We start from the raw sequence: 16,531 nt of genomic DNA on the forward strand, positions 1-16,531 counted from the left end.
GGACTTTTAAACGGTTTATTTAAAAAAACATACAATTGTATTATTGTATTTACAAATTTTCAACACACAAAATTAAGTTACTTTCAAAGTCTCAGGTCCAGTTCAGACGTCGTGCTTCTGCCGTGCCGAACTAAATTCAGGAATTAAGTTCGACAAAAGCACGGCAGAAGCACGGTGTCTGAATCAAACTTTTGAATTAAGTTCGCCAAGCAATTAAGTTCGACAAGCTCTGCCGTACTACACGACTCTGGCACGGCAGCGATTCAAACGTCGTGCTTCTGTCGCGCCAAACTAAATTCATAAATTATGTCAATGTGTTTTGGCGAGATTTCGTTCCCTCTGGGAGTTAGGAGGAGAATTGTTGCGAGGCTTCAGTAAACCCTGGATTTGATTCGACTCTGGCACGACGTCTGAATCAGAGTTGATTTCCTGCCGTGCTACAGTTGAACCAAATTGCAATTTAGTTCGGCACGGCAGAAGCACGACGTCTGAACTGGGCCTCAGTCTCGGGTTTATTCTTAAAATGTTCTTAAAATTTCGCATATTTCTGTCTCGATATTCTTATAAAATGTATTTTTATAAAAAAAAAAAAAGTGTAGTTTTGATTCTGGACTTCTGAATCCTTTTTTTAAGAGCAGAAAAACAGCATTATTGTCACACAGTCGAGATTCAACAAAGTTATTCCATGGTAGATGTTTTATAACTGCATTACTCATTTTTGCCATCTTTGTTCAAAGGTAAGGCGCATTTCATAAAATAATATAACCCTACGGTGAGGTATTTACATTTAAATACAATGTTTAATTTAGCCCATGCATGGGATGCGAATTTGAACAACCGAACCTGCATCAAAAGTTAACATAAATATAGAAAAAAAAGTGTGTATAAACAACGTTCTCGCCAGTTGGTTTCCCCTTTTAATTACTCGTCGCATCGAAGAAAAATTGAAATCTAAGATATCTACAACGCTAACAAACTTATCATAAAAGACGAGAAACAAAATTGTAAACTAACAAGCCTGCATTTATTTTATTAATTCACTTTTGTAGTTTAATGCTAACAAAGAGCAGTAGGTAAACTATAAACGTATCAAAAAACTTTGAAGTACTACAAAACTTAATTATATCCTTATATTTGCTTTACTCTTCATTTGTCACAGTTCCAACTGGAAAGAACTGAGTTACAGGGTAATCATGGTAGTTTATGTGATCATTACAATGCTATGTAAAAACTGCGTACTCCCGAATTGAGTGTTCTAAGCAATCACACTCAGCTGCAGTTAAAGTAAATTCAGCGATAGCTTAAAAGTTTCAGCTAATTCGTTCTTGTCAAAGTCTCCATCACTAGTTGGCAGTTTCATCCGCATCAACGCTCGTCTCCGCCTTTAGTTCCTCGCCCATTTGCTGGAATCCTTCATCTGTTTCAATGGTGATGTCAACGGATCTCTCCTGCGGCAACAAAGCTGGATCACGTGATGCTTCTATGGTCAATAGGCCTTCTTTTGACAAGCGTGAGGTCACCGTGGAAAGAATCACGTCTTTTGGCAGCACAATACGACGGCTGTGATCGCGTGACAGATAAAAATCGTCACGCTCTGAGATGTGTTTCCCAGTGATGTTCAACTCATTTCCGTGGAGTTGGATCTTGATCTCTTCTGGTTTAAAACCACTGACATCCAACTTGGCCCGAAATTTGCCATCGTCTGCTTCTTCCTCCTCGGGTTTGGTGCCCTCGATTACTAGAACCTGCCCATCTTGGCTAGGGCGTGACTTGACTGTTTTTGGATCAATACCCTGAGGAAGCGTGAACACTCTCTTGAACTCGCTTTTCTCGAATCCATCTTCTCGTTCGAACTGATGCAAGCCATGTAAGATGACCTTTTCGTTATCCACCTCAAGCGAGATTTCTTCAGGTTTGTAGTGACTCAGCGGTACAGAGGCAATCTTTGTTGGTCCTTGATGAGAATTTCCTGCTCGCTGTTCGTAAGGGCGGGCGATTTCTTTCCATAGATCGTGGAAAAAGTCATAGCCTCTGGGAGCTCGATTGAAGTAGCTGAAAAGAAAAAAAGGATTGATATCAATTTTTAAATGAATGCAAAAAGGACTGAACATCGCACTAATTAAAAGCATAAACTTGGAAAGTGCAAACTTTGATGAAAACGCAACAGTTTTAATTAAATATTCTACGTCATCATAATGGCACACGCAGGGTGATAAATCTCGTATATAACTGTTACGATTTAATATGGAAGGCTTTAAATCGTCGTTAAGCCAATTCGGAAATATACAGGACATAACTGGCACACAAAAAGGTTATTAATCTCATACTTTTGCAAAGCAAGTTTGAATGTAGCTTAAAATACCTGTATGGATGATAGCTTGGAAATCTGAATACAAGAGCCATGCTTTCTTGAACGTCTGCTAGTGATCCTTTCTCTTCTTATATCTTGTTTGCCTTCTCTGAAAACGTGGTGAACTGTTGAACGGTCTGCTGAAAGTCTCCTTATATAGCCGACGATCTTCTTCTAGAACGATCGAAAGTTACTAAAATTAAACCATTAGGTCAATGATTCGTAAGCCTGACTAAGCAAAAACAATTATTCTCTGGTTTTTATTAGCAAAAGCGAGAAATTTCTCGACATAAATGGATCTCTCTAGATTCCTCTGGCAAAAACGAGAAATTTCTTTCTTCTTGTATCACGCGCGAAAGGGATCACGGGGAAGTCTGACGTCACTTCAAAACAAAAATGGCGATCACTGGGGGAAAATGTTGTGCTGCGATCTATTCGTCGAAATATCCCATTATAACGAATAGAATACCATGGAATTTATAGCAGCAGTGTCACAGTTCTCGCCTTGGTAGTTTTCTATAAGTGAAAGGTTCTACAGATTATCCCTTCCAAAATCTGCAGCAAATGAGAAGCGGATTTGAGACACTGATTTAACACATTACGCAGCATTTACGGTCCACCAAAGAGGGGGACATGGGAGGTTCTGAACACCGCAACACCGCCAAAAAAAAAAAAACAGAAAAAAAAAAACTAACGAACATCGCATCACCGCAAGAAAAGTCAACGAAACACCGTCACCGCAACGCGTTTCCAGAATTTCCAGGATTGTTTCTGTTCTCGCTCCACGTGTCTACCTAACACTGAGCTCCGGGTGGCAGAGGTCGAGTTACTTGTCAAGTTACGTATAAATGAAAGCAGCTTCGCATTGGCAGCCGAAGCATATTGAAGATTGACTAGAAAGTGATGGTCTGTATTTTGTTACAAATTATTTACCTCAATGGTACGTGTTTGTCATAAATTAGCATTGATTAACGAAGTTTACATGCTACATTTAGGTCAAATTTAGGTTTGAGAATGGTAAATCAAAAAACCCCAGCACCGCAAACAACTTCCTTTCACCGAACACCGCAGCGTGAAAAACACAAACATCGCACATCGTAGGGTTTGAGATCACCGCAACACCGCAAGTTGAGATTTTATTCACCGCATCACCGCATTAAAAAAGCATCAACACCGCAACACCGCAAATCCCCATGTCCCCCTCACCAAATGCTTGAAACAACCAGTAGTAAATCGAAGAAATCGCTTAATGGGTTGTGGGTGAGTAGGGAAAACAATAAGATAATTAAGAGTTACCCTGCACTTTTGTAGACGTTCTTTGATGGGTTTAAATTTAAATTCCTGTTTAAAATTGATGCCCAGGAGGTTGGGGGGGGAGTCGGGGGGGGGGGGTCGGTGGAGGGGTGGAACTCCCATTTAAAAAGGACGGGGTTGTCGTCGCACCTTTTAGGCGTTAAAAAACGCGGTTGTGGTAGTGCTCTTGGTACTTGTTAGGGTATTTAGCCTCAAAAAGTCCACAGCGCTTGCTTGAGTGGTACCTTGTAGGGTACTTGTTTTAGAATTGGTATCTCTTAGAGGAGCTTAGTGGTGCAAAAAAAGATTCAAGCCACACCCACAAAACAGGGTCTTGGTTCCTCTTAGTGGTTCTTTTTAAAATTTTCGATGAACACCCTGGTCCTTTTTTTATGGGAGTCCACCCCAGGAATCCATGGCTACTTGTACATTTCCCAGGGATTAAATCCTAGGAAAGTTGTGTGGGGTGTTCACCGAGCATCTTGAAACCTTCACTCTATTTCAGACCAAAATTCAGGATTAACCATAATATTATTGTTGGTGCATATGGAGCAAAACCCTGAAAAAGATCTAAAAACGCTCAATAGGCAGAAAAGTTCGAAGACTTTGAAACCTAGAAATCAAGGTTTTAGTTCAAGTATGAATTTACAGTCAGCAACTTTCCAAACAGCAGAATCCAGCAGTACCTGGGCCAACCTTTGTCCCTGATAATAGAAAGTTGTGAGAATACCAATGCCCCAAGTTGGACACAAATCGTAATATAAAAAGAAAGGAGTCAAAGGAAATTCCTTACCTCTGGACTAATTTTTAGGGCAGTGCAAGGTGCAGAGGAGAGCCACTCAGCAGTTTTCTAGTAATCAAACTGGCTAGAGAAATTGCACCACCGCTTTTACTTCACCAGAGATGATTCTTCAAATGCAAATCACATTATCAATATTACAAGTGCTCCCCAGCAGCCCAAGAGATGTGTGGGATTGTTTGAGTTTTCTGGGTTTATAAGTGTCATGTTCCTGGGCAAGACACATCACTCTCAATGTGTTTTGAGAAAGCAAAATCTGATGATTTAGGATTAATTATTGGTCCAGAGAACAAGAGACAGTCCAATCCACAGGATTTTTCTCACAAAATGTGTCCAGAATGTCTTACTTTAATTTAGTTTTGCACTCTCTAGTTGTTTTTAACTGTTCTGTTTTCTTCTTGACTTGAACTGGAAATCATAACTGCATTCAACATCCCTCTCAGGATTACATCCTGCTTATTTTGCATATTGTGTACCTTTGATAATTCCATTTATTATTTTGCTTGGTCACAGCTTTGCTCCTTTTTCAAATTTAGAATATTACTTTTGAGAGCAGGGTTTTAGGAAGCACTGTCTCATTGTTCCTGGAAATTTGATGTAGAAAGACATGCAAAGCCACAAAACGTTTTTTCTTGGGCTTTCAATTTTTTCTAAATCAAGTCAATTTTGTGTGGACAACTAGCAGCTGCTTGTCCCTTGAACTGAACAAATCAGGTGGAAACCCAAAACCCTTCCCCACCAACAAGGGCACTAGTTAGCAGTTAGACACGTTTGACTTTTTTATTTACTGCATACAATGTAACTACAACGCTTTAAGATGCTGGAGCGGATGGTAATCAGAAAGCACAGCAGAGATAAGACTTTATTAAAATAGATATTTCTCAAACAAAACTGCAAACGATGTGTGTAGCTAACACATGATTGAAAGACAATGGGTGACAATTCTCTCTTTCTGGTCACTTTGCAGGACAAGGTTAAGATATTCAAGTAAGCCACAAAGCAAATAAAGACAAAGGAGAATAGAAAAAGATTGCGTTTCAATTTTTATGAATATGCTTTAGATTCACTCCAACCTTTGCATTTAAATGACTTTGATTTATACGACAAACATCTCTTTTTACAAGCTTCATGTGAGTTGACAAGGAATCTCAAGTTTTGAAGGTTAAAAGTCAAGACACAAGGTTGAGTGCAAACTGAACCTGCTAAAAACATGCATATTACATTATTTGACATCTTGTTGGGAGTAATCAATGTAATTACACATATTGCTAGTAAGAATGCATGTAAAAGTGTAACTCTCCTATTCTTTTACAAATGCATTTCATGCTCACCAAGAATACAATGCACCCCTTTCCCCCTAACACAGATTTTTGCCCATTGAACGTTCAACTCTGTTTACTTCACGGGCTTACTAAATAAGCCATTTCCAAGTTACCTTGTGCCTCTGTTTCAAAACTAGTCCTCAACCAAAACCTCTCATACAAAAATGAGTGATTACATGAAAGTGAACCTGTATGGGAGAGGTGGGAAGGAAGGGGTGGGGGGGGGGGGGAACACATGGTTTTACACAAAGACTCATTTTGACACAGAAGCAAAAGGCAACTGGAAATGGCCAATTGTTCCTTCTTTATTACAAGTTACATGAACAACAGATCACAACATTAAAATACCATCTTACACTTTCAGCACTTGGTAAATAATGCTGCTATCGGCAATTTACCAGGCTGCCAGTCCTTTGTTACAGACAGTTTTTCTTGGGGCGATAATTTTAATTATGCTTATTGCAGCATGAAACTTCATCCAAGCTGCCCTCCCATATGAACTGCATAAAAAGGTTTAAATATTCTTTATTTTGTTTGTCAATCAGCTTTTCATGGCCACATCTTAGTCGACTCCTTCAACTACTGGGCATCTACCAGAAGCTCCATTAAGTTTTACAGTAGCACAATCAACAAAAGCTATCCAAAAAAGTAGCAAAACACTACCATCTACCATTAAGGGGTAGATCATAACACCATTCATGAGTTTGGTCCCACCAATACTTTATGTGACAATTTTTTGGGGGGGAGGAGGGGGTGATTGGAGCTAAAGGGAGTGATCTTACAATGCCCTGAACGACAATCAGTTCTGATACTTAGTACATTTTGAGGAAGCATTACTATGTCTTGTTTAAAAATAATTGAGAGTTTTCAACTAAATTATCTCTTTACACCATTTCCATACAAAGAAAACCGCTGCTTGTATGAGTGATACCAGTGCCGTAGTAAAAATGCATCAAACAAATTTTCCAACAAACTTCAACTATTTCTGAGATTCAAGAAACATCCACACAGATATTAGAAACAGGCAAGGGATAATAGAGAGCGTTTTGGGGGTGCACTTGAAAATCAGAGCCACTGGAACTTAAATTCCTTCATGTGCAGAACAATGGTTTATGATGACTTCTGTTTTTGCAGCTTGGCCGGCAACTTGGACTTTGCCCTAAGAAGAAAGATAAAACGTAACACTTGAAACCTTTTATGAAGATTAATAGCATGTATTGCACCTGAACCATTTAAACTCTTTTTGTTCAGGGGAAGTCACTCCAAAGGTTCCTCAAGAAAGCCTGAAGTTTTGTCCTTTATGTTGGTTCATTTCACTTGCCACATCCTTCGTTTCAGACTCCTACACTATTAGTATGGATTTAAGTTTTCAATAGATTAATACAGCATAACTAATCTAATAACGAAAATTCTACTTCCAATCCTTTCCTACGCCCCTAATTTTTTGCCTTCCCAGCACTCTGATCACACTCTCAACCATGAAACAAATTTACATCAAAAGAACATTGCACTGAGTTAGAACTACCTGGGATGGGATACGCACAATAACCCGCCGCTGCATTCCCCTGCGATGGTCAAGAGTAACAATAAAATATTCTATACAACAGTGACTTACTGTTCAATTAGAGAGGATATCTGGGTACGAGCCATAGACAGGTATTCATCAACCTTATCCTGAAAACAAAAGCAGAGACAAAAACTCAACAAACAAGGCTTTCTTCCATGTTGATTTCTGGAAAAGTTCAGAAACCATTCAAGTCATACATCAGTGGGTCTAGATATCTGAGAAATCTATAACGTTATTGCCTGCCAATATTACCTGATGATCTTCGTACAAGCGGGGAATTGAGAAGAGGACAACAAACCCTGCCAAAGAAATCACAGGAAATAATTCAAAACTAACAATTCACTGACTCAATACATGTGATCGTGGTCCAAGAAACAGGCAATACATGGTTATATTATATTAGTTATCGGTTTCTTACAAAACACCTAACGAGTCCTTGTTGCTGTAAAATTCTGACATGCAAGATACATGTACAGTGTAGCATTCAAACATGGAGGCCAGTAAAATGGCAATGGACAACGTGACTTGTGGTGAAATTCTGACAACGATGCCAGGACCATCAGAAATTGCAGCATGAAAAGGTTTGAAATTGAGATGGGGGACATGCATAAGCCTCCTAACAGGACCACAATCATCAACTAAGAACTTCCATTAATGTACTGATACAATGAATTGACCAGCATGGCAGCAAATCAAAACTACCGACATTTAAAACACTGGGTACACTAGGCCTTTGTTGATGTAAATCTGGCTCTGGCAAGGGGCTAACACTTGAACATGAGATTTTTGCTTTGGCCAGTTGGGCAATCCATGACTAAATACGACGACTATTACTTAATACATTTACCGATGATGACAAGTGTTAACGCACTGAACCAAGCTCCAACATATGACAAAACCCACAACAGGAGTCCAAACTAAAAGAGAAAAAAAAAGCATCATCATTAATTAACACTCATGCTTCTATAACTCCTACATGTAACTGGAAAAATGTCTCTCTGGCAAGGTAAAATACTACACTCTAAAAAACTGGTCAAAGTTGGAAAAAACATCTCAAATCTCATACATGTAGTCTAAATCAGTGCAATCAGAATAGATAGCAGGGGTTTCATCATTTTCCACATGTTGCTTGTTAAATCGTTCCATGAGCAGATCTTATAGAGCAGTTTTAAACTGAGTGTTGTTAAACCAAACCAAACCAATTAGTTACCAATTAGATGACTAAGCTAACCTCAAACTGTATTGCCTAATTACTTTTGGCACTCAACGGAAACCTGCTCTAGCAGATTTTGGACATCCACTTTTCAAATCCTGGCTACAAGCCTGCTGTGTATGTCAAATTGGCAGAACAGGAAATATACCTTGATGGAATCAACAATGTCCTCCACTAAGAAAAGTCGCCTCAGTTCCTTTGAATGAGTATTGATGTGATCAATGCTAGCCTCCACAAACTCCACAGCCTGGAACCAAAAAGAAAATAGAAATTTAAGAAATCGCATCCTTCAACAATTATGTTAAACACAGAGGCAGTTTCTGCTGAGAACAGAAAGCTACAGGTTTACAATGCTATGCACCCTACTGATACCATTTGAGAAGGTTTTTGATATCAAATTTGACATCTTTTTAACAACTTTTTGCTGGCTTCTATTTGAACTGGCCAATCAAAACATGGGAACTATCAAGGGTAGAGATGTTTAATTGTCGAATTCACCATTCACTCTTATAGAAAGTTAAAAAAATCTTAACCCGCAAACGGCAAATTGTGGCAGTTCGATTTGCCATTTGAAACAGATGCCATCAAAAATTGTCAAAAACATGTCAAAACGTTGTCAAAAGGTAATCAAAAACTTTTCTAGGTGCCCACAGTAGCACTGTACAAAGCTTTATTCAAGTTTGCTTCATCACCAGCTTCATCTATCAGTGATATCATGCTCCGAAGAAGTGTACAATGTAAATTGGATCTGAAGGGATGAATTGTTTACACTGTATTTAGAAGACAGCAGTATTAGGTATAAAAGTACTGAAGATTTAAGAGATATAACAGACAAAATTGCACCTTTTCTTTCGGGATGTCCACGTCTCTCTCAAGAATAGTCCTACAGTGAAATAAGGACAAGAATTTTTTTAAAACCGTTCTCTGGAAAGAAGGAGGATTACTTTCATCACAAACAAAATAACTCCCCACCATGAACTTTAGGATAGCCTGGCAACAGAATTGCAAATTTTGAAACATAAACTTGTTTTACTCTTGCATCATCTTGTGTAAATATTTTGTTTCAATCAGAAGTGATCTCACGGGAGGATAACAAACTGGCCAGGTAATGCTGTCAGTAGATACAAGTTGGAAGCTTCCATAATTGCCCAGGAATTAACACTACGTACAACTAGTTCACAACTGTACCAGTATTTAGAAAACAGCCCTAAGAAATTATGTGCGCTGATTGGTTAAAAATCGTGTTTCTATAACTCAATGAAAACACACAACTGGCACAAGCTGTTGACATAATGATGGCATGTGCAAAGAAAATTTATTGATGATCAAAGTAAACAAGTTGTTTCCCTTTTTTTCGTTGCAGTATTTTCTAAAAGAAATAAAAAACATGTTCTCCATGTTTCTGTCAAGTTATAGAAACACTCGTGAAAGTTTGGGAGAACTTGAAAAAGCTGTGGAAACACTTACCTCTGGCTCGTGTTCCCACAGCATTTCCCGTTCTCCCAAACTTCCACTCATGTTTCTATGACTCGATAGAAACACGGTACATGTTTTCTATTTCTTAAGTACATATTACTCTGGAAGGAAAATTAAGCTTGTTTTTGATAACGAAATCCCAAAGGAATCCTTCACATCAGCAGTACTTACTTGAATGGATTATCAGTGCCACTTTTCTGGATAGCTCCCATGACGGTCATGCCAACCCTGTACAGCAGTGACACTGTTAACAGAGCCATGGAGAAGAACGTCAAAACACTCAGCAACGTGTACATGGTCAATGAAATCAAGAGAACCAGGCCAGTGGCAACCACAATTCCAGTCTTCTTCAGACAGCGCCAATAGATCAGGTCAATTACTAAAATAGAAAGAGATATGCACTATACAAACTGTTCACTGTTCAATGTTTGACATAAAAGGTGGCCTTCAAAAACTTAACTTAGAGATAGAAAACAGATTCCTTTTTGTTTTACGTTTTTAAGCTGCAGATGTTCATGCATGGTTGCAAAAGACATCTCTTTTCAAAATTTCCTGACTTTTCCCTGATAAAAATAAAATTTTCCAAACTTGAGAAATGCAAAATGTCAGGTCTAGTAGCAGCTTCTTCCACTCGTTTATTAAGAGTGACAAGTTTCCTTTCTTCATTGAGGGAAAAAATAATATCATTGAGATCAATGACCCCAAGTTTTCTTCCAGCCTTCAGTGGTATTAAATCAGCTATATCAAATTATTTCAATACTCCCTAACTTTTCTTCAAAATTTCTATTTTCCCTGACCTCGAAGAATTTTTTCCCTGACCATTTCCTGACCTGTAGCAAGCTGACACAGTACTAAAGCTTTCAGTTTAAATTTAACTTTCTGTTGACACATTGATGGCATGAGCAAAGAGAATATACATTGTGATAGTCAAAACAAAAGTCAGAATGATTTTTCTTGCTTTTTCTCAGTGTTTCCTAAATGAAAGAAAACATTTTCGGTTTCTACCTAGTTTTTAAGACTGCAACACAACATAGTGAATGGACCTCATTTTGATGTTTCTACTCTCCAAAGCTCAAGGATTAAAGGAAAAACACAAACATCAAAATAAGATCCACTGTCTTCTCTTGTTTGTTTAATCTCTGTTGTAATTTCCTCAGCTCTGTAATATAACTGAATAACTGTCAACTGCAATAAATTCATCTTCAGATTTAGCAATGGAAGTGAAATATTGTGTTTCAGACAGCTAAAAATAACCAAATCAAAGTTTTATTCACTATTTATGACAGATTGCCACATTTATTGAAAATATCAAACAAAAAAATATGTCACAGGGATGTTTAGAACTACAAAACAGAGCCACAGCGATACAAGAACAATAGAAAGGAGTGCTTAGTCATGAATCATAAAGAAATGAGCTGACAATTGTGAGAAAAGAACTTCTTTCCAAGTTTAACTTTGCATTTGGAAGGGGTACCTGTAGAGTGCAAAATAATTTTTATTGTAGCCGGCTGGAGAAATACCATACAGAAGTCGAAAACATTGTCAATTAATTTCCTGTTAAAATGGAAACTAAAACAACAAAGGAACAGGCTACACGATTGGTGCTACTTAGCAAGAAACCCAAGGCTGATTCTTCTGCAATGTAGGATTAAAACTTTGAATACACACACACAACAGGCTTGAGAGAAATATTGTAAACAGACCGGCAGGTGTAATGCAGAAAAGATAACTTCTTAAAGCAAGCTTGTATTATATTGTACTTTTACATAAAAATGACAAAGATATTTCATATGCACAATTGACTTTACTTCAATGAAGTTCGAGACTTTTCTTTTGAAAGAGAGAGAGGGGAAAAAAAAGGTTGAAGTTATTTTAAAGGCCCCACCCCAAATGTGAGGCAATAACAAAATATATGCTGGTTAGTTATAAATAATTCAGTTTGACAGAATCATAGAAAATAATTATTTCAGTCAACTGGAGAGCATTTTCTGAATATGAGGGGCAAATTTACAACACAGAACAATCGTGAATGGGAGAAAGGAATAATTCAGTTTGGTCAGAAAGTAAAATGGCCTGCTCAATAGAGCGTTGAATCTCATCACCATGAGGCGAGAAATCGGCAAACCATACTTATTACATTTAACAGCAATTGTCCCCATAAATATCTGGCCTCAGTTTACGATTTGATGAGCAAATGAAGTTTCCAATCACACGATAAAAGAGGGTGCGTCCGACTTCCATTATGTTTTCATTCTATAAGGCAGCGCCCCTAAAGCGAATGACCCATAATGGAGATTTCGAACGCCGTTCGTTCGCAGTCGCAGTCAATAAAAATGCTTTTCTTTATATTTTTTCTCTATTTAATTTTTTTTGGTACGATCGAAAAGCTGTATACAAAAAGCTTAAAAATCACTCTACACGTACAGTCAAGTACCTCGCTTGCCACTGCAAGTCGGTAATCTAAGTAAGGTAAATGCACTTTCACCTCAAAATGCACAATTGTTGAACGATACCTCTTTGATCCACTCCATGTTCTTTCATCCACCTCGCCGGCCGGCTTGTCAACTCTAAAATATTGCAAAATAGCAGCAATTAGAGTGAGATATAACGACGAAAACTCTTTCGACCTCCAACATCTGTGAACACGAGCAACGAAAGTCTATTCGTACCTTTTGAGAGCACACAGACACGGAATTAAATGTTAATTTTCCTTCCTTCACGAGCAAAATTCACGATTTCATGAGGAAAGTATTACGATATTAGATGGTCGACCCTACAATCAAAATGTAATCCACAGACAAAGCTGTTTACCGCGCTTGTAATGTGCAAAACACCAGCACAACTAACAATCGTCTGCACGTTGAGCTTACCTTTCGAGGGCGTTTCTTCGGGTTTTTCTTCCGATTCTGTTTTCTCTGTTGGAAGATCTTCTACAGCTGACGTTTCCTCCTTTTCATCGGACACCTTTTCACTTTCTGGAGAAGGCTGTTCGTCTTTTGCTGGCTCATCAAAACCTACTGTTGAAGAAGGCACATTCTCGTCTTCCATGTTGTTTGTGAAATCTAGGAAGTCGCTTGTATCTGGTACAGACTCCGACATATTGAAGATAAATAACCAAGAAACCCTTTAGCTTTTATTACACTGACTTTACAGATTTATGTTTAATAAAGCACCCAAAAGGTTGGATCTTACGCAAGAATTATGAGGAAAGTACGAAATATAGAGATGATGGACCTCGATGTTTTCAAAAATCACACTGGCGCAATTTTTTCACGGCCACGCCATATTTGGGAAACGGATGTAAATGAACCAATCAGAGAGGTCGTTATAATTCTTCCTTAATGATCGTCCATAAAAGGAAGTCTCAAAGTTCAGAGTTTGCGAGGCAAAAACTGCGCTCTTTTGCGATATTTTGTCACACTTTCGTTCTTTATATTACTAGAAAAACAATATCAATCGGCCTGTGAGTTTCCAGTTTCTATTTTAGAAATCGGAAGGACTTGAGGAAATTTTGAATGTTGTTAGGGGCGCCTCGAGGCAGCCTCGTTCCCAGGCAGTATTCGTCGCACGTGGGGGAGGTAAAGACACTCGTGCTGTTGTTGTTCGGTGAGCGTGTTTCTGAGATACTAAGTGCTCCAAAAATAACTTGAGAATAAGGACGGATAAGGGCTATGTGGGAGAATATTTCTCCTACCCTTCATCTTATTATTGCTCAATGCTAGCTGAGAGAAAGGCAGTCTACATAAATCACTTTTCTACCCAGTCTTTTCCACGAAAGTGTTTTGAAAACACTTTGGCTAGACTGGCTGCGGATGCTTGAAGGGCGCCAACATCTTGGCCTGACACAAATGCAGTATGAGCAGTTACCACAGGAACGAACCTCAAGGGCGGGAATTCTTTAAATAGCATAGAGGGGCACTTCTTGGAAGGAGATCGGCTAATAGAACTAGCACTTCTTTAAAACTAATTTTTTCTTTTAACAGACGAGTAATGGTTTTGAACACCCGGTGATAGAATTACTCAGACGGTGGCTTGGAACACAGGTTTCCCTTAAAGAACAGCCTTCTGTTCGCTTCTCAGAACAGATCATGTTCCAGGACAAGCAACAGGGGAGTGCTTGGCTCATGATTCAGTGGACTTGAATTTGATATTAAGTTGTAAATTAACTCAGTGCTTTTCAGAGTTTGTAAAGCTGAAGAAGAGTTAACGCTCGAAAAGTCGACTTCCTTAATCAACATCAAGTTGATAAACCGATGGGTAAGTGTTGTACTTGTCTACTGACGAGCTCCTCTTGAACTGGTTCTCAAGAAAATAACTCCTATTTTGTGGAGACAATAGGTCAGCTGCTTCTATACCAAAAACATTGCAGGGGTTTAAAGTGTCTAAAATGTGTAAGTACAAACCGATGAGATCATAACTGGCCCAGGTTCACGAATGATGTTGCTGCGGTGAGATCGGCCGAATCTCTTGATTCGTGTTGGCATTTCGCCATTTCTAATAGCACGAATTGACTTAATTGGCATGCATCCGTAAGCAGGCAGCCTGAGGGAAGAAGATGTGTCCGTAACTGGTGCCCGCCGCTTACCGAGGGAAAGAAGAGACCATAATCATAAACTTTAAAATAAAAAAAAAAAACGAGAAAAGAAAACCACAATATTATATTGATTTGGAAAATTTATTTTATCAGTTCGTTTTGTATAAATTAAATTGATCATGCTGCTATCAAGAACACAGTCTGCAAGATCCAAAGGATTGAGACAGAAAAATTCAAAATAAAAATAATACAGAAATCATGTTAATATTATTATTCATATTAATAACATTTACATTATTATTGATTAATCAGAAGTTCAATCTTTCATTTGCTGTAGTCTGTCGTATGAAAGAGGCAAAGGTATTTTTTCCAGATCGAACGCTAATGTATTTATGAACATTACAATGAAACTGGGCAAAACTAAATAATTGCTTCGAAACAATAATAACTCAGTTCGATTCAATCAATTTGAATAGCTACTTCACTCTTCAAGCTACATTTCCTTTTTGTCTCATTCGCTTGCAGGTTCTCCTGAGTCTGTGCTCGTTGTCTGTTTTGGCTCCTCGCCTAATTCCTCGTCTGCTGTACATGTTTCCATGGTGACGTCAACGGATCTCTCGTGCGGCAGCAAAGCTGGATCACGTGATGCTTCTATGGTCAGCAGGCCTTCTTTCGACAAGTGTGACGTCACTGAGCTTAGATCAACGTCATCGGGCAGCAGAATACGACGACTGTAGTCACGTGACAGGTAGAAATCATCACGCTCCGAGAGGTGTTTCCCAGTGATGTTCAACTCATTTCCGCGGAGTTGGATCTTGATCTCTTCTGGTTTAAAACCACTGAAATCTAACTTGGCCTCAAATTTCCCTTCGTCAACTTTTTCCTCCACCTGTTTCTTGCCCTTGATTACGAGAGCGCAGCCATCTCGGCTAGGGCGTGACTTGACTGTTTTTGGATCTATACCCTGAGGTAGTTTGAACACTCTCTTGAACTCGCTTTTCTCGAATCCATCTTCTCGTTCGAATTGATGCAAGCCATGTAAGATGACCTTTTCGTTATCCACCTCAAGCGAGATTTCTTCAGGTTTGTAATGACTCAGCGGTACAGAGGCAATCTTTGTTGGTCCCTGATCAGAATTTCGTGCTTGCTGTTCGTAAGGGCGGGCGATCTCTTTCCATAGATCGTGGAAAAAGTCATAGCCTCTGTGAGCTCGGTTGTAGTAGCTGCAAGCAAAGAAAGAAAACGATTGTTATAAATTATTAACTGAATGCAAAAGAAACCAGGGACAAGACTTTCCAACGTAATTGTTTTAGGACGATTACCGAACTCTGCATGCTTTTTATTTCCACTACTCAAAGCATAAGATAGTGGAAATTTTGAATATAACACACTGCTCGAGAGAAAGCGCCTAAAATCATTCGAAACGCAAAGAAATATTTGCCCCTGACCGAGGGCTCAGAAATCTAACTCAATATATAGCAAAAAGCTGTTAAACTTTTACAAAGCATGCTCGAATGAAAACTGCTTCAAAAAAATACCTGCATGGATGATAGCTTGGAAATCTGAATACGAGAGCCATGCTGTCTAGGACTTCTCTTGATATTTTTCTCTTTTGTCTTGTTTGCCTTCTCTGAAAACTTGGTGAACTGTTGATCGGTCTACTGAAAACCCCTTATATAGCCGACGATCTTCTTCTAGAACGATCGAAAGTTGCTAAAATTAAACCATTAGGTAAATGATTCGTAAGAATGACTGTGTAAAATTTTTTGTTCTCTGGTAAATGTGAGAATTTTCCCGCCAAATCGAGAAATTTCGCCAGCCTAATTTATGACAATTTATTACGCGCGAAAGGGATCACGGGAAAATCACGCGTATTTCAAAACAAATATGGCGGACTTACAGTAGCTACTGTCAGAAGGTAAATACAATAATTACACCAGACTGAAATGTGCTCTGGTCAGCCTAAATACCACTTTG

The 16,531-nt window shown here is 38.7% G+C and overlaps 3 protein-coding genes across 3 annotated transcripts; all 3 read right to left on the reverse strand.

The window, feature by feature from the left end:
• Positions 1-950: 950 nt before the first annotated feature.
• LOC145485199 (uncharacterized) lies at positions 951-3,698 on the reverse strand. The gene is made up of 2 exons (XM_081463902.1): positions 2,363-3,698; positions 951-2,052 (listed from the first exon to the last, which is right to left on the reverse strand). Exons 1-2 carry the CDS (start codon positions 2,401-2,403, stop codon positions 1,344-1,346), a joined length of 750 nt encoding a protein of 249 aa, XP_081320028.1. The 5' UTR covers positions 2,404-3,698; the 3' UTR covers positions 951-1,343.
• An 88-nt stretch (positions 3,699-3,786) lies between these two features.
• LOC145485195 (reticulon-1-A-like) lies at positions 3,787-13,273 on the reverse strand. Its single transcript, XM_081463898.1, has 9 exons — positions 12,891-13,273; positions 12,534-12,587; positions 10,192-10,399; positions 9,388-9,427; positions 8,693-8,791; positions 8,179-8,248; positions 7,584-7,630; positions 7,380-7,438; positions 3,787-6,923 (listed from the first exon to the last, which is right to left on the reverse strand). The coding sequence occupies exons 1-9, from the start codon at positions 13,117-13,119 to the stop codon at positions 6,875-6,877; spliced, it is 855 nt and encodes a 284-aa protein (XP_081320024.1). The 5' UTR covers positions 13,120-13,273; the 3' UTR covers positions 3,787-6,874.
• A 1,372-nt stretch (positions 13,274-14,645) lies between these two features.
• On the reverse strand, positions 14,646-16,322 carry LOC145485198 (uncharacterized). The gene is made up of 2 exons (XM_081463901.1): positions 16,093-16,322; positions 14,646-15,777 (listed from the first exon to the last, which is right to left on the reverse strand). The coding sequence occupies exons 1-2, from the start codon at positions 16,131-16,133 to the stop codon at positions 15,066-15,068; spliced, it is 753 nt and encodes a 250-aa protein (XP_081320027.1). The 5' UTR covers positions 16,134-16,322; the 3' UTR covers positions 14,646-15,065.
• Positions 16,323-16,531: the final 209 nt, after the last annotated feature.

This window comes from Orbicella franksi, chromosome 4 (assembly GCF_964199315.1).
Source record: "Orbicella franksi chromosome 4, jaOrbFran1.1, whole genome shotgun sequence".
Taxonomy (NCBI): Eukaryota; Metazoa; Cnidaria; class Anthozoa; order Scleractinia; family Merulinidae; genus Orbicella; species Orbicella franksi.